Here is a 22,369-nt window from a genome sequence, read left to right as displayed (position 1 = left end):
TGCATGACCAGCAATGACTGCTTGTTTTTCAGTGCAGCATGTTTGTCATTTAAAACATTAAACATCAAGGTTTCATTACTAATTAATTTACTGCTCTTGCTTTGCATGCTTCCTTATAATTTCGCTCTAGAGACAACTTAATCCAGTACTCACAAGCAGGTGCCGTGTACTTTTGTCAAGTAAATCTGGTGATATATGTAGTGCTATCTACTGAAGATAGCTGTGGCACATTTTTGTTCTTTCTTCCTCTTACTTTTATTCTAAGTTTATCTATTAAAGGGGTCTGACCAGATCCACAGCATTATCCAAAGCCATAGCCGAGGGTGTGATGCATCCCCCAAAATGATAATCAAAATAATGAAACTACTCCACTTCTTAATGTATAATTAATTGAAAATCAATCCTCCCCCAATCTTGGCTATGGGCCTGGCCACATCCCTTACATTATCCTATCAAAATGAAAATGTTTGCATTACACTTGTAAGAAAATCATTTTTTCTCAATATTCCAGTAAAATAAATCAGCAAAATACAATGCCCTCATCTCCATTTTGACCTCAAGTTGTGTGATATCACTTATCAGTTTTTAAAGTACTCAATTCAATATATTTAGGTTAAAGAGGTGTGTCCCAAAAGATGAGTGGTTACAAAAGTACTTTATAATAATTATGTGATACAATCTGAACCAATCAATCAGACAAAACTTAAAGTCAGCAATATTAATGATATTGAGATACATGCAAAAACAGGGGGAAATATTATATAAACAAGTAATTTATAAAGGAAATTTACAAAATGTAAAACGTTTGCAACCAACTATGCGGACTTTGGGATTTAAACATCAATACCGGTAAGCCTTTCATCCACTGTGTACGAAATCGCTAGCCGTGATTCTTCCTGAATAAGCACATCCTTCCTTTGCCAGAGGAACAACTGATAACAACTCATGGCACAGATGACAGATTTCTATGCACCTCCTGAAATTGTATTCAATCTACATTCAACATGTGCTACGGTATGATGAAGGCAATGTTAAAGTCCCATTCAGTAATCCCAGCGCAAGTGTAAAAAAAATAAAATTATTTATAAATTGCTTAAAAGTGAAGGATAAGTCACTCAAATTGTCATTTGGTATTTTTTAAATAACAAATTTGGCAAAAAACGAAGAAAACAGCTGCTGTACTGACGAAGTTGAAGCCCCATTCAAATACATGTAGCTAATTTAGATACTGTCAGTATCTAAATTACAGATTCGTATAAAATGTCTTATTTTGTCTTAAAATACACGGCTTTCGGCTGAACCACTCGCAGGCTATGTTCTAAGCACATCTATGACAATGACAAATGTACCAAAATCTGTATTTTGATGATTTTTACGATCGTCCGGATGAGCAAATCACTGAATGGGCCTTTAATTAGCAGAACAGATAGTCACACTTGCCAAAGATGGCATGGAGAAATCTTGTTGTCGCTTTCTCCGCTGTCTAAGTATGATGATCAAAGTAAAAAGGTCTGAACAACCAGTTATAACTTTATTTTCACAATTTCTGTCTATAGCCTGAGCGGATCAGGTCATGTCAATATAGTTTAGGCCAAGAAAAAAAATCAAAAAATGTGTTTCTCATCCGCATTTTTTTTTTTTAATCGGTGAGGGAGGCCCTTATCATTTGTAATTTTTTGGGGTTGTTTTTGTTATGTTTTTCAGATGGCTACCATGTATAAAATGGCTGCTAAGACATACCTTATTGATCATATTTATGAAGTTTAGTATTAATATGTTTCATAATGTAGTGCATAGTGCATTTTCATTGATAAATGGTTAAAAATGATGGATACAAACAACAATAGGTGCATGATATATTTATTTGTAACAACTTTTTTCCTGGAATTTTTACAGTATTTTTGAAATTACCAAAAACAATTTGTGCAGCGTCAAAAATTGGTGTGGGCTGCGGGCGGGAAGAGAAACAGTTTTTTTTTTACTTGGCCTTAGTTTACTAGTATACATGTATATCTGATCTTGTTGTAAATCTGCTTTTTGTTCATTCATTATACTGAAACCCAGTATATTTATATGTTTTGTGTTTCATCAAGATTTTCCATTAAAGTTTGCTTTGTTTATTTGAAAACCTGTTTTGCTAAAAGCAAGTTGAATGTGTATGTAAAGCCATTTTCAAGCATTGCTTTAGACAGGGAAAACTAGACAAACTACATGACATTTATAGCCACATAGGCCCACATTCCAAAATCAATTCTCCGTCTGATAAAAACAACTCATTTCTACCTTTCAGGCATATTGTTGACTTCATGCAGTTGCATAATTTTCAACCTGTTTTGTTTTTTCAGATTCAATCAAAGTATTATTGCATTGAGCGCCAAATGCTTCAATGTTTTAAAATTCCGTTATCGTGGCAACATTAGCACAGTTCACTGACTTGTGTTTGTCATGAAAAATAGCTGCAGTTGAGAGCACTTGGGAATTACAACATTATTAAAAAACATCTTCTCGATACATAAACAATTTTTCGGTCAACTCGGGTGAAAACAATCTGCTGGCTGAATGCTTTTAAGTTATAACTGCTGTGTGTTCTTTCCCCATTTTGCACAAAAGCAGTTTTTGTATTGTTCTCAATTTATCAAAAATTAATTCTTATTTTTCCTAAATGAATTCAGAAAATTGGCCAATGAGAGTCTCTGTCTCACTTAACGCAGCTGTGTACTCTAGACATTGTTTCTTTCGCGAAATTGAGTTTTTTTTATATGTTTGTACTTTGTTATGTTTTTTATAAATACAAGGAATGAAAATCCCGATTTATAAACTCCAACTGCAATATTTTAAGGATTTTATTTCACTCTTCCACTCGTGTTTGAAATTTAAAAGGAAAGAAAATCTTTGTTGTACCAGCAGGGTACTTTGCTAGCAACAACGCATCGCGCATAATTTGGTAACGACAGATACGCTACGCATACGATACGCGATGCTTATCTGCATGCGTGGCGCATCTTATGGAAACACCACGGAAGCACTGATTTCACAAAAACCTAGCGGTCAAATGGCTCCATTTTAGCTGATAAAATGTGATTTTTTTCAAGTTCTTTCCCCCGATTTAAACATCAAGATATGAATAGATTTCGCCCAAATTTCTCAAGGGGCTGTGGATTTACCCGATGTTCACGTAATGTAAGGTAGAAAAACAAGAAATGCCGCATTCTCCTGTAAGCTTCGATCAAAGTGCAAAATGTGACCACTTCAACGGCCTTTATTTCAATGTTCATTTTCTCGGTAAAATGACGATTTAGGTACACGATAACTCAATAAATACAGCATCTATAGGTAAGCAATTATGCTCCTCATAAAAAGCATGATTGACTTAAGAAACGGTTTTCTCATATTTTTATATTTTGGTCTATTTCCAATTTTAGGCATCATTTTGTGCAAAAAGGCGGTTGTGAATTTTAAAAAGTTCATTTTGATGCCTTATATGGTCAATATCTCCAAAAATAAGGCCAATATCAAAAAAACTAAAAAAAAACGTTTTTGGAATGGTGCCTCAAGATTAAGAAAAAAGCAAAACCAAAATTTTTGGAAAGAGTTTTTTTGTTATGATGTACCAAATTTGCTCATTCTTAATTATGCCTACATGATCATAACAAAATGAAATTTGATGGCATGGCTAAATAAACAAAGCCTTTCGCTTGCACAATTTATTTCATGTAAGACTAAAATATTACATGTGGAAGACATTACTGTGACCATACTGACAAGAAGTCGGATTTTGAAGAAATTATGGAAAACAAATATTTTGTAACCACTGCCCTGAAATGACAGGTCTCTTCCCTGTCAGACTCTCCTGCCTCCCTCGCTCGCCACGCTCAAGGTCATGTTGTTTACTCCGATCAAACGCATTGATCAGTCTACTGCTGCTACACCGGTAATTATATAATGATATTTATTTAGCTTTTATAGTTCTCATTTCAAAAATCGCTACATGCATGCAACACCATCTGTGAAACAATAACTTATAGTAATTCTTGGTGATTAATCCCAGTCCAATTGTTCAAAATTAAAATAAAACAAAAAAATATACTTCATGTTCCAAAATCACTGGATATTAACCATTTCCTTATGAACCTAAACTGGTAAAAATCAATATTATGGGCATTAACGTTTGGAGGAAAATGACAAAAATCCTAAATATCTGTACTTTTTTTGGATTGGTTTTTTAAATAAATTGATTTTGAAAAAAGAAAATAAAAAGTCGGTGGTTATATGACCTTGCTACAAGCACGTCTCATCCCTTTTTTATATAGTTTACATTTTAAAAAATTAAGCAAGGAAAACCTTGAAAGATTTTTCTAATCTAAAGAGAAAGCTACTATAATAATAAAATTTTCATTTGAATGATGATGAACACAGCTGCCAACAGTATGACGATTGTCCGCGTACACTGTGTGATGAACGCCCCTGTCACTAACATGGAAGTGAATAAAACTCAATCACGATTGGTTAGCATTTTCATGAAGTATGCAATGTTGCGCGTTCTTGTTGTATTTTAAATATGATCTTGGTCGGATCGCTTACAACTGTTGGCAGAGCTGTGTTCATTCAAATGAATTTTTATTAATTTTATAAATGTGTTGCATAACTTGTACACATATGGCTAATCCACTATTCTTGTTTGTTCAGTCTATAGCCATGGCCTAATTGGGAAATCTTGTTGAACAAACAAATCATAATAATGAAGGGCATAGTGTAAGCACACCATGCACTGTATTCAGAAAAACAATTTACAGTACTCGTCCTAATTAGTAGTTTAGTGCCCTGTGTTCACCATGTATATCATCTGAAGAGAGTGCTTGCCTTTAAAATATTGACTGTTTTGAAAGTCAAACTGGGCATTTTTCATGGGCATTTTTGTGATTCTGCTGACATTTCATGCTAAAAATAAGTCATTTCGCTCTTGTCCTACTGAACCACTTTTTGAACATAAAACTTAACTACAAATACTAAATACATGATGTAGGGGGATTGTTGCAACCCCACCCCTAATTTTCTAAACATCATTTATAAATTATAATACCATTATATTTGGTACGAATGTATAGCTATGGGTCTCCACTGTCTAGTGATACCAACATAAGTACACACATTATCCACATAATGTCGCTATGAGGTCATAATATGAGCGCCCAACGCAAAAATTCTGGCTTGTACAAAAGTCTAGTCAAAATTTAATTTGAGGCTACTTTTTGCGCTTTTCTATATCAATGCACCTGAGACGAATATACCTAAGGTATATTCGTCTCAGCAATGCACGATATTGTGAGTTTCATTTTTTTTGTCAATAATAAGCCGAACAAACTATAATTAGTTAGGTTGAACACAGTTTTTAGGGGTATGCATGTGATTATGATACTACCAAGAAACAAATGATACTACCAAGAAACAAGGATGTTTTTGAGTTTCAAATACTTACTAAGGAATACTTAACTATATAAATAGGTGAAATATGGATTCAGTAAATTAACTTTTCTAAAAACTATATGTATTACAATGTAGTACCTTGAAACTAATGGTTTACAGATAAAATGGCCTCATTATTCAAAACAGACAGTTTGATAGAAAATTTTAAGCCAATACAATTTCTATTTAAAAGAAAATTCTTAGTTTAATAGGGTATAATTTACACTCAAAAGCATTTTACTTCCACAAAAATATCTTTACATTATAGCCATTCTGAAAAGCATTTCCTGAGATGGGTATGCGGTTGACAAAACTCAGCTATCAAATCAATGCATGGATTAGACATATATTAATTATACTTAATTGATATCAGATTACCTTTATTCCTAGTCATCCTCATAACAGTTAACAATATTTAGAGATGGTAGATAAAAGTTAAAAAATATGATTGTATAAAAGCAGGTGAACCTATATCGTCAACATGTTTTGCTCTTGATGATGAACTAAAATAAAAACATATTTAAAAATACTTGTTTATAGATTAATCTTCTCTGGGAACAATTCAGGTTGCCATGGCAACAAATGTGGTCGTTCATTGGCTTCTTGGCTCCCTCTCCTCATCCCATCCGCATCAGCTCAAAACACGTAAACAACCTCCTCCACAAATTGGTCTGCAAATACTGTGCCTTTATGCATAATGACATCCATCTACTTCCACCGATTGCAAACCAAAGCACGGTGGGGAAAATGCAGCGTTCTATGCAAAGCTTTCTCATCGTGCAGAGCCAAGGAATAGATGTCATGTTCATCATTGTTGTCCGTTATGACTTCATATTCAGGGGTTTGAATGCATAAAATTGCAACATTTGAAGCATATAAAGATGCTCATGTGGTAAACATGTATCAAATAGAGTCATACGCTTAAATTGCTTTGTGGTAATAGTGGTTCAGGTTTCCTATATTTTTCCCCCTTTGATTCTCTCTCTTTGTGTCAGGTGATATTTTTCTCTTGTCAAAATATTAAACTACAGGAGTCTTCCTGACATCAACTCCCACACTTGTATTTTAAACAAAACAGGAGAGATAGATTAAGAAAACGAAAGAAATAAAGAGCAATAAAACATGTCTATCGTCTTCAGCACTTGTGGTAAATGGGTTATGCGATACAGGCAATTCTTCTGTCGCTACAAATTGACAAATATAGGACAATGATAATATACATACAGTGCCCACAGATACGGGTGATACGCAAACAACAAGCATGGCATACACAACATCTATGGGTTGTACGGCATCACACAAACACTGTGCCATCACGTTTTCATCATCAACAAATGAGGGTTTTATTTCATTTTGTTTGAAATTATTACTATGATTGGTATGAAATGAATCTAGTTTGGATGAAAAACAACTTCTTAATGGACGTCATTACAGATGGATAGAAACCAGTACTGTGAAATGGGAAATTTTTGTGCAGTATTTATTTTTGCACTTTTCCCCATTAATTTTGACACTGCAAATTCAAAGGCCTGTTAACCCCCTGGACACTACTGGTCATCTAACAGCATTTCTGATTGGTTGATAACTTGAAATGCTCATTTCAATTGCCAATTATGACTAGGCTTTAAACTACAAATGGTCAAACTTGCATTTGCAGATGATCTTATTAATACCCTCCTTGATTGGTTCAAAATTGGACATAGTATTCATTTTGCCCAATCGGCAGTTAGTTCTCATGGGGTTAAAAATGTTTTGACTAATGGGTTGTAATAATGTGCAAATGTTTTTAACTATAAATAAAAAAAACTGTGAAAAAATTAATGCCACTAAAACATTGGGCTAAATGGAATTAAAAAAAAGCTAATTCAATAGAATTAAAAATATCTAGTCCTTCGCTTGTTCACAGAAAAGATTAGATTTTGTTTTCAAGTATCATTTGTATCATTAATCTGTTTTGTTTGTATCTTGATTTCAAAAATAAAATAATCCTTTGGGTTTAATTTCGCTACCCTGGTAAAGTTCTACTAATTCTGGATGTACTGTAAAAGTGTTTATTTTCACGATACATTTATTTTCGTACTTTTAGTGTTCTAAGCTGCTACCACGAAAATAACAATGTACATATTCCTTGGATATAGGTCTATGTAAGGAAACTGAGAATAACAAATTTAAAAACAAGTGGAAAAGTTCCAAATTGGCAAAGTGCAAAAAAATTAATCACACAAAATTTTCCACTTTTACAGCACTTACCTAATTGGGCAATTTTTTCAGTCATGAATTATTTACGCGGCTCATTGTGTATTATCATTAATTGTTAATTATAGGCTAATTACTTCAAGAGAGAAAAACAAAAACTCTTTAGCGGAAATCTAACACCTTGGATGCAACAACAAATTAAGACACTTTCTTAAAAACATAATTTGTTTTTGTATCATTTTCAGTATTAATTGGATTGATTTCTCTGAAGCGAAATTTGCGAAAACATCAAAACACTTTGCTGAAATTACTAATCAACATAGCAAACAGGAAAACAAAATTGAACCTTTTCTTTTTACATCTTATACTTTCTTGTTTCAATTACAAAGATGTTGAAGAGAATATGCAGATTTATTGGAAAGATATGGAGATTACCCGGAAACACTTCCGGTTTTTGTTGTTTCAGCAGCAACCTTAAAAATTAATTTTTATCATTACGATTTTGAACAGATTGTGTAACATTTTATCAAGACTCAGAATCAACATTGATCAGTTTATGAAATAGAATTTATACGCAACTACCGTATTTCGTCAAATAGTCGCCCCCCTCAAATAAACGCCCCCCACCACTTTTTTCAACCAAGATGTTTCAAAAATTCCGATATTTCCATGCTATCTTGTGTAGTAAGCTTACCAAGTTGCTCACATGGTCGCCAGTAGCAGCAATAAATGGCGAAAATCTGCATCCGAACCCGAAAAAGAAACAAAAGTCAGTGTCAAAAGGTCATAGTTCGTCATTTTAGCGTGACTTTTAAGCTTACCTAATGATTTTAACGGGAATTTTCGTGCTAAAAATGACCTCTAATAAACGCCCCCCCTTGGGAAAATGTAACGCCCCCGGGGGCGTTTATTCGACGAAATACAGTACTTTGGGATAGTATCACTTTTGAAAATCAATGAATTGCTTGGAATATTGCTCTGCTGTTCCTAGGACTCTTAACCTTGGGTGTCCACTTGGTAAACATGACAGAGCACTTTCTCTGGGCACAGGCTTTTTTGTGATTGCGAGTGATTGGGGAATAGGACACAGGAGTATCACGATCACCCCCCCCCCCCCATTTTTTTCCACTAAATCCGGAATACTTCCCCACATTGAAAACTATCTGGATTTCCGGATAACTTGCATCCCTGCACTTGTTGCAAATATGTTTATACTGAACACTTTGCTTCCCCACGCTTTTGCTCCCCTGTACTTTTGATGTGTATTACCATCAACTTGGTTGTTTCTACTGTTCTGTAAAATTAGGATCTATTCATTCCCTCTTGCATTTTGTGGGGAGAAGAGAAGAACAGAAAAACTTTTTTGTGACCTGCAAGCTGCTTTGTCTCAGGATCACACATCGTCAGCCTGCTACGCTAATACGCTAATTGCCCAAGTCATTTTGTGTAATTTTGAGAACAAAGAACAAAATGTAGTTCATGCATGCATTAGTTACGTAATCACCCTTTTTATTTCTGATTATTCCCTTTCATTTTTATCATTATCATTTGTTCTTGTGCAAAGATTGGTGAATATACATGTTTAAATGCATGCTTGAACCATTTATTGTACTTCGTTCTCAAAATTACAAAAAATGACTTCCTAAGGCACTTGTAAAGCGTAGCAGGCTGACGACATGCTATATTGTAGCTAGTCACAGTTAAGTCTAAGTCAATTCGGGGTAATCGTGCCATACTGCATCTATTGCAAAATATCAAGTTATGAACAAGAGAGAAACAATGTGTATTGTCAATGCAATAACTGGGATCTTTCCCTTTTCCCCAACATGTTAAATATGCGAGTCACTCTGTATTTGGTTATGGGATACAGATTTCGGCGACGAGGAAAAGATCCAAGCTGTTGCATTGTCAACTGGATAAATAAAATAAAGCTTACCTATTTGGCAGGAGTCCTGTGTCCAACACAATTCTTGCTCAACGCCATGTCTTCTACACGTCCTCTCTCCATATACATCCTCGGGACAAAAGTTAAGGCAGTCTCCTTGGTCTTTGTTTTCCTTGATAAAGTTCCCTTCCACTCCATCCTGAAGAATTAGGGACCAGTCAATTTTACTCAAATAACACAGATTTGGGTTCTTTTCAATTCTGACCCCTCCCCTAGGGATGCTCACCAAACTGAGGAGCCCTATTTCTTGCAGTTCCAGCATTTCATATATTACAAGTGCATAGTTACTGAACAACGTGTCCCCACGAATGACTGCCAAATTCGGAAATATATGACTTAAGGTGTATAAGTTGCTAACTCGGAATAGAAGAAAGTGGCCGGTGATCTCTCGCAACTTTGGAAAATGCAAGTTTTGATAGTCTGCTGGCACAGCTTTATCGATGAGAAGAATCTGCAGGTTACCTTCTATTACTTCACAGTCTTTCAGCCGTTCAAATTGCTCCACTGAGTTCCGTATATCTAATGAATTACAAACTGTAAATGAAAAGAAAGAATAACATTAATGAGAGCTTAATTTTTAAAGCAATGACAATATTTGTGAATCTCTTCAGATTTAAAAGCAAATAATCAATCGATTTGATGACTCAATTTAATGAGATAAAACCAAACTATTACTCAAACTGAGGCTAGCTTGCACACACATACACTTACTGATACTGAATCATCAGATGTCTGCAAACCTTTGAATTTGTCTCATTTATGAATCAATTTGCTTGCAACAATAACAAGCAACAAAAAGTTTAATAAATTTATTTCATAATTAATATGTTCAGACTTTAAAGAATTGTCACATACACTCTATTAACCCTAATGCTCTTTATGCTTTTAGCAAAGGGAAGGAAAGAATATTATAAAGGAAATAAGGTTCTGAACCACGCACATGGAGGATAAGACTGAGAATACCAAGGCACGAGTGTTTACACTGAGTAAAAATACATTACTGTCAAGTTCTAGTTTATTTTTGACTCAAAATGTACACACTTGAGATAAACTAGGAAAGAAACCCGTCTTTCCCTTTAAAACAAACAATCTTGGTTTTTATTTTTTTATCGTGGCCCCTGCCAAGAAATCACCTGTCATTTAATGGTAGGAATCAATACGTAGCATCTTCAATAAGGCAAAACATGTTTGCCAAAGCTTTCTCTTATGGCTAGCCAGACCCACCTTTGAGTGCCTGGTACATTACAGTTTTATAGTGTGCTTATTTGGGTACATTACCTTATTGTTGTGTGTGGCATTATTGATCAAAATACCCATGCAATGTTTCCGCAATGGGCAAAGCTGCCGGTGAACTATGGATCTATGATATTTAAGCGGTTGGGACTACGAGGTTAAGTGTGCAATAGGGGTATTGTGATTTGATCAATAACCAATAATCCATTGATGACACAAACAAAGCCTGTTTACCGTAAATGCTTAATTGGGAAGGTTTGATGTCCTAAAATGTTATAAAGCATGTTCATAAATATTTTTCATACCACATACATGTGTCATGCACAAATATGAGCATATCAAAACCCCTCTACACCCTAATACCAACCCTGTCATTTTTATGTATTTTGTAGAGCGCTGGGATACACTATTATTTTATTTTTTTATTAATTTATGCTAAGATCATTCATGGTTGACAAAAAAAATTACATTTTGTATCTTCAATTATGTAAAGTTATAATTTGGTTCATGTCATGATTTCAAAATGGATACAAATCAAATGCAGGTAAACTGATAAAGGCTTTCCAATTTGAGTGGGGGCTTTTCAAGTAAATTAAGATTACATTGTATAAATTGGTTGGAATATTTCCAAAAAGCAACAAAAAAACCGCATTCTGTAATCATGTAGAGTTATGTTATGAGAGTTATCCCCAGCAGGATAACATGAAAGTAAATTTCCAAAGGTTAATATCAAGCCTCTATCCTAGACAAGAAAAGACCAGTCAATTTGGGTGAAATTCAGAGAGGTAAATTGACTTGGGTTTATCACACATTTCCACCTGTTCGCAATCTTCAGTCACATTTGATTGCTTCTACTCAGGGTTGCCAGCAAATTTCAGCCCAAATCACTGGTCACATCACAGAAGAGTCACCCAATTTTTCCCTTCACCATTGGTTTCTATAGAAACTACAAACAATCAAGGAAGCAATGTTGAAAAATTGCACCATTAGTTTTTATATGCTGGGGAAAAGAATCGTGGTGACTGAAAATCTTTTTTAATTCACCCAATCGGGCTACCATCTCGCAGTTTGGGTAACCCAGGTTCTACCTAAACATTTCATTATTTGTCCCATAAAGCTGAATCTATGCTACTTGCTAGCAATAAAATGAGCCACTTTTACCAATAAACTGGATCCTTCTTTTTCAAGCAGCAAGAAACATTGCAGTAGAAAGTCAATGGTATCACTATGCATCTGATTCTGAACATGTCATTTAAGTTCAATATTGTCCCCAGTGTAATGTAATGCACTATTTCTTTTGTTACTGCACATTTGAGCATATTTTATTGGGAAAAATAAAGATGTTATTATGTGTGCTCACTGCTCAAGCCTACTGCAGCAAACAGTTTATCTGATTGTAGTGTAAAAGCTTGTAAAACATGAACCATGCCAGTGTATGATGGTATGCTTTTAACATTTCCTTGCAACACTCTTCCAAAAATAAAAATACATATAGTATAGATTTCAAACTTCCACCCCTCTCCAGCATAGACTGTAGAAGGATTCCTTTCTAGGGTCTATGTCACCACAGATATGTCACCAGCATGTCTCTGTGGCTCAGTTGGTAAGTGGCCTGCTACATGTGCTATTACAAAGGTTGCCGGTTCTAATCTCGCCAGATGCACTGTATTTTTTTTCAATGTTTATGTGCACTGGCTGCTCTGGGTAAAGATCCTTTTTTTTTCAATGTTTATGTGCACTGGCTGCTCTGGGTAAAGATCCTGTATACAATAAATGTTTGCTATGTATTCGTCCACACTGACTGATACTAAATATGACCACAAAAAGCAGAAAAGACAATTAAGTTGATAAAGAAACGAAAAAGAGCTGGAAATGTATCTGTGTATATTAATGTGATAGAATTGAACATTATGATTGTTAGATAATTTAATAAATGATCACATCAAACAACCATGAACAATGACACCATTTTGCAACTCCTAACAGCTCCCCATTGTGCACCTGGGTAGAGTTAAGTGCTGCAATGTGACTTGAACCCACAACCGTGTGATCATGAATCTGATCACTGAACTACTAAACTACCGTGCAGCTCCAAAACCATTTTATACTAGTAGACTGGTATAGGTAGGTTTCTTTTCAAATCATGATTTAAAGGCCCATTCAGTGATTTGCTCATCCGGACGATCGTAAAAATCATCAAAACTCAGATTTTGGTACCTTTGCCATTGTCAAAGTGGTTCAGCCGAAAGCCGTGTATTTAAGACAAAATAAAGGCATTTTACGAATCTGTAATTTAGATACTGACAGTATCTAAATTACACTCTGAACAAATTCATCAGGATCGTTCATAAATCACTGGTTAGCAAATGTTCTCAGTACAGATCCAAATAAGTAAAATTAGGTACTCACTAGAAATATTTCGATTCCTATCAGGAATCTTGTTCACTCTGGTTTGGTGAGTGGTGGTGTTTCTAGTTGTTATCGGCAATCTTTGTGACTGATCTTGATGACGCCACATGGTTTGCTTGCCGATTGATGATCTGATCAGATTCGATCAAGTCTGTACGCCCCTCGTCCTTGTTCATGGTGGTGTTGCCTCTGCTCCTAATCCAGATGGCCTCTTTGAGCCAACGGGTAGTTTTGTTTGCCTCTTGGTCGATGACTTTGGCCTCCTCCCACCCAATCACGTGATTATTAGTTGCTGTGTGTTCAGCTATGGCTGATTTGTAGGTTTCTGTGGTTGACGCCTTCCTCTGTGCTCTGGTGAAAGTTTTCTCACTAGCTTTATCTGCTTCCGATTTATGTTCTTTTAGTCTCGTAGACAAAAGCGCCCGTTTCTCCTATGTATGTTTTTGGGCAGCTCTTACACGGAATTTCATAAACCGCCTCTGCTGTCTGGAGTGGGTCTCGCTTATCCTTTGGGTGTACAAGAGCCTTGCGGATGGTGGAATGTGGTTTTAACGATGTTGCGAAACCATGTTTCTTGAAAATTCTTGATACCCGTTCGGATAGGCCCTCTACATATGGAAGCACAACAAGGCCTTTGCTTTTGTCTTTGCCGTCGCTAGGTTTTGGTTTCTTTGGCTTTGGGAGATCTTTTTCCTCGATAACTTTCTTTATTGACCACTGAGGATAGCCACATTGAGTAAGTGCTTGCTCTATATGTGACTTTTCTTTCTGGCGATCGGTTTCCTCAGAAACAATTGAATCTTTCCTATCAATGAGGGTCCTCACAACACCTAATTTGTGGTGTAACGGATGATGCGATTGGAATTGCAAGTACTGGTCCGTGTGCGTTGGTTTTCTATAAATGCACAATTTGAGGGACCCGTCATCTTTCTTGGTAATTAAGGTGTCTAAGAAAGGAATACTATTGTCCGATTCTTCTTCATACGTAAATTTGATGCTATTTGTAGGATCAACTTGGTTCAAATGTGTAGTCAGATTCTCCGCTTCTCCTTTCTTGATCACTTCTAAGACATCGTCTACATATCTCTTCCAGACTCTGGGTTTGCAGTTGTCAGGAGCTGTGGCTATGGCTTCATTCTCAAACCATTCCATGAATAGGTTGACCGCTATGGGACTTAGGGGGCTGCCCATTGCCATACCTTTCTTTTGCTGGAAGATCTTGCCTTTTGATGTGAAGTAAGTGGTAGTAAGAATGAATTCAATTAATTCCATCAAGTCGTCGACGCTGAGGAGAGTCCTTTTTCAACTCATGATCTTTTTCCAACCTTTCATGGATAATCTTCAGCGTGAGATCCACAGGAGTCTTAGTGAACAGGGATACCACGTCATGTGAGATCAGGTATTCGTCATCACCGATGATGATCCCGTTCAAGTCCTCAGCAAGTTGTTTCGAGTTGAGGACATGATGGACTGTGTTGCCGACAAGAGGACTAATTATGTCTGCCAGAGATCTCGAAACATTATACCCGATTGAGCCTGTGTAGTCGATAATCGGGCGTGAAGCGGATTGTCTTTCTTATGAATCTTAGGACTGCCGTATATATGCGGGACAATCTCCGCTGTGGGGAACAGGAAATCTTTGTCCTTTTGTGATATTTTTCCTCACGCAAGAGTCTGTTTAAGATGGCAACAAGCTTCTTTTTAAATTTTGGGGTGGGGTCTTCTTTAAGCTCCTCATACGTGCTAGTGTCATTGAGCAGATTTTCAAGCTTTTCATCATATTCGGTGGTATCTAATATGACAGTGGCTCTACCCTTGTCTGCACCCAAGATTTGAATGGATTTTTCTTTTTGAAGCTCTTTAATGGCGATTCTTTCGTCCTTTGTTACATTTGATTTTGGTACTTTAGTTGACTTGATTGCGCCTACTACCTCCGATCTAAGTTGGGCTGCGTCACCCTTGGTAGTTTCCAACAAGATTTTCACACGCAATGATAAACTCGTTCGTGATCGATGACTCAATCTTATCGGGGGACATAGCAAAATTCAGACCGCGACTAAGTACCTTTTCTTGAGCCTTAGTTACTTTATATTTAGATAAATTGATTACCCACCGCTTGAGCTGGCTTCCGCTGAGATCAACCTTTTCATTAAAAGATGCAACGACGGTCTTGTTAAGCTTTGGTTTTGTTGTTTTCTCCACCAGCCGGTCAAACTTGTTTTGTTGACGGGCGCGGACATCTTGGAAATGCTTTTCTCGAGATCTCGCGAGATGTTGGGTGATGTTTTGTTTGATGTCGCTAGGGAGACCGCGGGAGTTTAAATCCCGATTAAAATTAGCTTTCTGGCGATCTAATTGCTCGATTTTTATTGTTGATCACTCGCAAACGTTCACGAAGTAGTTCTTTCTCCGCTTTCTTGATAATATCCTTAGCTTTACGCGTATTTATCGGGCATTCCTATAACTGGATGTCTTTTTTTCGATGTTTTCACAATCTCGGAGCGCTTTTACTGTACCCTCGCCGTAATTTCCTCTTAACACTACAAATCAGCCATAGCTGAACACACAGCAACTAATAATCACGTGATTGGGTGGGAGGAGGCCAAAGTCATCGACCAAGAGGCAAACAAAACTACCCGTTGGCTCAAAGAGGCCATCTGGATTAGGAGCAGAGGCAACACCACCATGAACAAGGACGAGGGGGCGTACAGACTTGATCGAATCTACGATCAGATCATCAATCGGCAAGCAAACCATGTGCCGTCATCAAGATCAGTCACAAAGATTGCCGATAACAACTAGAAACACCACCACTCACCAAACCAGAGTGAACAAGATTCCTGATAGGAATCGAAATATTTCTAGTGAGTACCTAATTTTACTTATTTGGATCTGTACTGAGAACATTTGCTAACCAGTAAAGTATCTAAATTAGCTACATGTATTTGAAAGGGGCTTCAACTTCGTCAGTACTGCTGATTTCTTCGTTTTTTGCCAAATTTGTCACTTCAAAAATACCAAATGACAATTTGAATGACTTATCCTTCGCTTTTAAGCAATTTATAAACAATTTTAATTTTTTTACACTTGCGCTGGGATCACTGAATGGGTCTTTAACAATCCATATTCACAATCTTTCTACAGAACTAAGTGCTTTGCACGCCTCAACAAAATCTTCCAAGAATACCAATTTTATTTTCTTACATTAAAAACCTCAGCACCTCCATTTTGATTCTATTCTCATTTCACACACTACACGACTGCAGGATTATAAAGGTTAAAGCCATCCAAGAAAACAGAGGGGAAAATGACATCCCTGGTAAAAAATCCTGTCATGTTTTTACTCCTAGCTCACCAAGTTGTTTACCACCAACTCCATCTCTGCCATCAGCTGGCTGTATGGGTATTAGCATAAAAATGCAAATTTCACACCAATGAAAATTTTCATAACTGCTGAAGTGCTATTAATACCATTGTACATCTATACTATACAATTTTCATGAATTTATTTATAACTACGCTAGGGACATTTTCAAGATTTTTACTAACTATGATATCAAGATTTTACAATAACCAAGTTACAATTAATTGTCTGCAATGTTATTGTAACACTTCCAAATGAGCCTTGTTGCAGAGGATGCTAGAAGCACTGCATGATGGGTAACACACAAACAAGCTACGAGGTTGATGCATCAGGGCCCAATACCCATCTTTCTCGATCAGATCAATAGCCCCCAGTTGTTTACGCCAAGTCAGTACGCTAGCTATCCAGCCTTGTGTTGCCTGCCATCATTGCTAGTATGCAGGCCTGCCCTTTCTGGCTATATTTGCCAGTGTTGTTGTTTTGGATGGAAGCTTTGATGTTGGAAAACAATCTCCTCTATTCAGCGGCAGAAATGGGCTGTTCCGATTGAAATCCATACACCCCCTATAGAAGACATGACCTTAATCTTCCACACAGGGAGTGTGAATTTCAAATGGGGTTATCTGAATGGGTGACTCCATTTGAAATCTACACTCCCTGTGTGGGAGATTGAGGTCATGTCTTCCATAGGGGGTGTATGGATTGCAAATGGAATAGCCAAAGGACAAAAATATCCATTGAGTGTCCGTCCACTGCATGCATATCAATCACTGAATTGGACAAGTGATGAGTAGTACTGATAACAGTGTGTAACATTATAAGCTTTAATATCCTATTCCTGAATATTATACCAAACTAGATTTTGCGGTTCTCGGGTTGGGCGGTTCTCGTGATATCTCTAATTAACCAACACCCGTTACTGTTACCAGGCCTGTAGACAGGAATTTTTTGCTAATTTTGAAAAAGTTGACTTTTTTCCAAGGGGGGAGGGGCAGTTTTGAGAAAAGTGGACTTTCTTCCCCAAATTTGGAAGTGTCAACCCTGAAAATACCACAGAAATAGTCAGTTGAAATATGCACTTGTTCTGTTTGAAATATGCGTTGAAAATATTGGTCCGATAGATGCACCTGTTAGCCTGTTACGCTGTGATGTTTTCCGATGCTCGCACTGCACCCGTTGGTACTCCGCACGCATGCCTGTTGGTACTCAAAAGTCAACACACATACTCCGCTCGCACGCCCGTTGGTATTCCGCGTAAATTCCGCGTAAGTGCAATATTGCGCGCGGACAGACGGGCAAATTCTCTATGATTAGTATTATGATTATCAACTCACAGTGAAGCAATGAACTGAATATAAATTATATTCATGGCTCCAAGACAGCAGCTAATGAACTAGGCCTATATTGTAAACAAACATTTTTAATAAAACTTATTTTAAAAATATTTCGGAGAAGAAAATTGTTTCAAATGATAGTTTTGACTCCCCAGACAAACAATGGTGATTTTTCATCTTTGTCAACACACATATATAAATGAGTACCTTAATAACATTCTTACTGGTTCAGCGAATTTGATAAATAAGATCAAGTTGTTTATTTATTTGTTTGTGTGCAGCAGTTGACATATGTATTATTGATCCAACTGGTCAATATGTCAAACTGCTCTGTCAACTTGGTAGTCCAACCTATCAGACTAGAATCTTGCCAGTCTCCTTTTAAGTTATACGGACTACAGGCTGGAACCAGGTATTTTCTAATAATGTGAACGCATCCTTTGCTTTAGGAAGGGAACATTGGACAAGGGATATAACAATTAACAACCTCCCTCTGAACCCTTGCCCCCTGCTACCCCCCCAAACAGAGTTGACCTCTTGTTCAGGCTTCAGTAGCAGATTTGTATTCCATCCCACCCCATGGAATATCCATATCCCCCAGTATAGACCATGTGAAAATATTGATATGCGCCACGTAGGACTAGAGCTGTGTTGTTCGCTTTAAACTCATAAAGCAGGGCAGCTGTCTACTACAATTGACTTTAATTTTGTTTTGCTGCACATCAATGATTGAAATGGCAATAACTATATCTAGAAATGCAAATAATTTACTTGAATAGAATTTCACAACTGTATCAGGTCACTCTCATCGATTTGAAAACGCTGTTATGGTGAAACTTTGACCAATTAATTGCTAACAGCGTTGTCATCATGAATGTTTGGGATGAACATTCAATGTGATTTTACTTCGCAGTCAACAAGATGTACCAATGTGAGGTATAGTTCCAGGGTTCGAAATTTTGGTTGTCCGGTTGCCCGGGACAACTAAAAAAGTCGCCGGACAACCAAAAATACTGATTCGGTTGTCCGCCGGACAACCATAAATCTTGCAAAAAGTCACATTTGTAGGCCTACAGACAACCAAAAACTTAGACGGACAACCAGAAATTGTAATCTGGTTGTCCGTGGGACAACCATTTATTTTTCCTAAATTCGATCACTGTATAGTTCGTTTGTTTAAAATTGTTAATTTATTTTAGACTAAGTAAAAAAAATGTGTTTCTTTTCCCCATCCGCACTAATTATTGACGCCGGCCCATTTTTTTTTTTTGTTATTTGTTATTTTCAGAATACTTTTAAAATTCTGGGAAAAAAAATTCTAAATAAATATATATCATACCTATTTGTAAGTCCACCACTTTCAACTAATCCTCAATGAAAAAGACAAGTGCTATAAAAACATCAATTACCGCATTCGTCTGAGTATAAGTTGTTCAAAATTGGGGGTTGGGATTATACTTGAATTTCAAAAAAAAAAAAAAATTGCATGATGTTTTGTGTTTTAATATGAAAATTGATAATTTGTATTCATGCCATACTCTATTAATGATTTCAAAATGCATTGAATTTGAATGCATTTTGAAATCATTAATAGAGTATGACATGAATACAAATTATCAATTTTCATATTAAAAACACAAAACATCTTGCATTGGTTTTTTTTTGGTCAACCATGAATAATCCTAGCAGTTAGGTCTAGGTCAAGGGACACTCCAAAACCGAATTTTTTATTTATTACAATTTCTGGGGGGGGGTGGGACTATACTCGGACGAATACGGTAATACTAAATATGATCAATAAGGTGTGTTTTAACAGCCATTTTATACATAACATGGCAGCCATCTTGAAAAAAAAAAAAAAATAAGGGCTTCCCTCACCAATATTTTCCTTGGCCTTAAATCTAGTTCCTACTTACTTAGTAATTTTCACATTTTTCATCTTCTATTCACTTTTTCATAAATTTATTTTAATAATGGTTTCAGTTTTCAAAATTCCAGGTTTACCCACTGGCAAGATATTTTGACTTGATCACAAACAAGCTGTTGTTGATATTCTCAAATTAACGGAAATTAAATTTGCTCTTAACAATTTATAGCATTGTCCCCTTTTTTCACTTCCATTTGTAGCAAGTTCAAAGACATTAACACATCTGATCAGGGTCTATGATCAAACCAGTCATTTTTTTACTGAAAACTGATTTCAAAACTAGTTCTTCTGTAACTAATAAGTGTGAAAATGGGTTAATGGCTTTTAATTTTATACTTTTTCTCATGATGTATGAAACTTTCTAAACTGGATGAAATAAAGAATTTTGTTTCAGATGAGAGAAACATGCTAAATGCAAGCAGCAAACCTGTGATGTAGCTTCCAGATATGCAGATCATTACAAGGCATAATAAAAAATTTTAATTTGTTATTTTTTCCCCAAACCTGGTACGATTTTGGCATTCATGTTTTAACTTACATAAAATATGATTTTATCCCATTATTTCGGGTTAATATGAATAAAAAACCTTCCTAACAGTTTAATAAATAACTTTTATTATTTTATCATCCTTAAATTTGATAGAAATCATATGCATATTAGAATTTTAAGAAATTCAAAGCTCTGGAACAACTTGGTTAAAAGTGATTTGCCTCAAATGAGCCAAAGTGGCAGTCAACAACACACTAGAAAAGTCTGACAAGTTTACACTGTTATCCTAGCTAACAATGCACGCAAGCGAGCGAACTCGTCCGAAGCCTGAGGGTTCTACAAGACGGCGACGATGTGAAGATGCAACTCCAAATTAAAACGGTCGTGTGTTATCTAAACTAGTATAATCATCAAGTTGCATATAGGCTTCTTCTTTGTGTTATAACAAACCCTTAAATCGCAGGTCATATAAACAACACCTTAATGAACTCCATGATCCCTTCTTACTGCTTCGCACACACCTACAAATTGAAAAATAGCAAGAGTTGTGACGCTGGACATCTAAGGTGCTCATTTTAAGGTGGCGCTTATCAGTTAATCATTTTCTTCATCAAATTATTTAATATTTTTCTCAGAATTCATGGTAGCATTGTGGAAAGTAACACATCTTGATCACATGTTTAAATTGAAAAATAGCACAAGTTGTTATGCCAAGGTGAAATTATCATCAGTCATAGATATTATACAACAAAGGAAGAGGCTCCAACCTTGTGCTTTTGATGGGCAATTATGAAAATTTGTTGTTTCAGTAAGTAAAATTTCTAGTTAATGTAGTTTCATCAATAGGGGCACACTAACACATGTTCCTGATGGGTGTTTTCTGGATAATTGCAGCAAAATTTGATTGTTTTAAAAAAAAAATTGGAAGAAAAGCGGTACTTGTGATACAATATTTTTAAACCATACGGTACTGGATTATTTTTGAAAAAAAATTAACTAATCGCCAGAGCCTATAGTATTGTGGGCCCATTTCTCAACTTTCTGAGCCAACTGAGCTTTGCATTGCTAATTGATGCAATAACATTAAAACATCAATTAGCACTTGTCAAATTCAGAGATAACCTGATTAATTTGATAACCAGGCATGTTTGGTTCACCCCAGAAGAAATGCTCTGGTGGGCCTTCCTCTTTAAGTTTAGAGGCAACACTGGTGCCAAATATTTAGGAAAGTCTTCATGGCCAGACAGGTTGGCCATAGGAAGCATTGGCTATATGTCCAGTTGTGGGTTGTGATATCCAGGATGGTTGGGCCATGCATATATTTGTGTAAATACTGTACTCGTCTAAACACTTGGCAGCTATTGCAGATTGGGCGTTCTTGCACTTAAAGTTTAAACCCCTCGATATATAAACCTTTCAGAAGAATTATATTCTAGGAATTCACCAGGGTCATTAATTCTCTGAGCCCAATTAATTAACAGTGTTTATATCTATGAGTGATTGCTGTGATTAAATTCATATCCTTTTGATAAATGCAATTGCCAGTGTCCAGTCCAGTGAGTTCTAATCTTTTAAGTCCATCCTATTGCTGTCCTGTGTATTATATTATTCCCAACTAAACATCTCAAAAAAAGTAACTAACCCCCCGTAAATAATGCCCATTATTCAAAAACGGGCGATTGTATTACAAATCTGTAAAATGTGTTGGAAGCAGAATTTATTTCTGCGCATTTTGACACCACATTTGTAGCAATTGTCTAAATATTGACGTCACAGTGTACATTTAAATCAATGTAACCCAAGATTTGAAAGAAAACTCTATTGATTTGTATTCAGAAATGGAAGGAAATCTGTGTAATGATATCTGAGTGTTTTTGTATTGTTGTTTAAGTGCAATTTTCAAATCTGGACCTCATTACATTAAATTGACCGGTGTTTTATTGTTTTCTGGGCTATCGTATCAAATAAGGTGTCAAAATGCGCAGAAATAAATTCCGCTTCCAACGCA

General features: G+C 36.1%; 1 protein-coding gene across 2 annotated transcripts in view; it reads right to left on the bottom strand.

Moving 5' to 3' along the window:
• Window positions 1–22,369, bottom strand: part of LOC140171210 (insulin-like peptide receptor) — a 173,705-nt gene that overhangs the window by 113,645 nt on the left and 37,691 nt on the right. For both annotated transcript variants that reach the window (XM_072194423.1, XM_072194424.1), the window contains exon 3: window positions 9,596–10,138. In XM_072194423.1, coding sequence (XP_072050524.1) covers window positions 9,596–10,138 — 543 coding nt within the window. The remainder of the gene's footprint in view (window positions 1–9,595; window positions 10,139–22,369) is intronic.

This window comes from Amphiura filiformis, chromosome 15 (genome assembly GCF_039555335.1).
Source record: "Amphiura filiformis chromosome 15, Afil_fr2py, whole genome shotgun sequence".
NCBI classification, from domain to species: domain Eukaryota; kingdom Metazoa; phylum Echinodermata; class Ophiuroidea; order Amphilepidida; family Amphiuridae; genus Amphiura; species Amphiura filiformis.
This window is presented reverse-complemented; position numbering and strand designations above follow the sequence as displayed.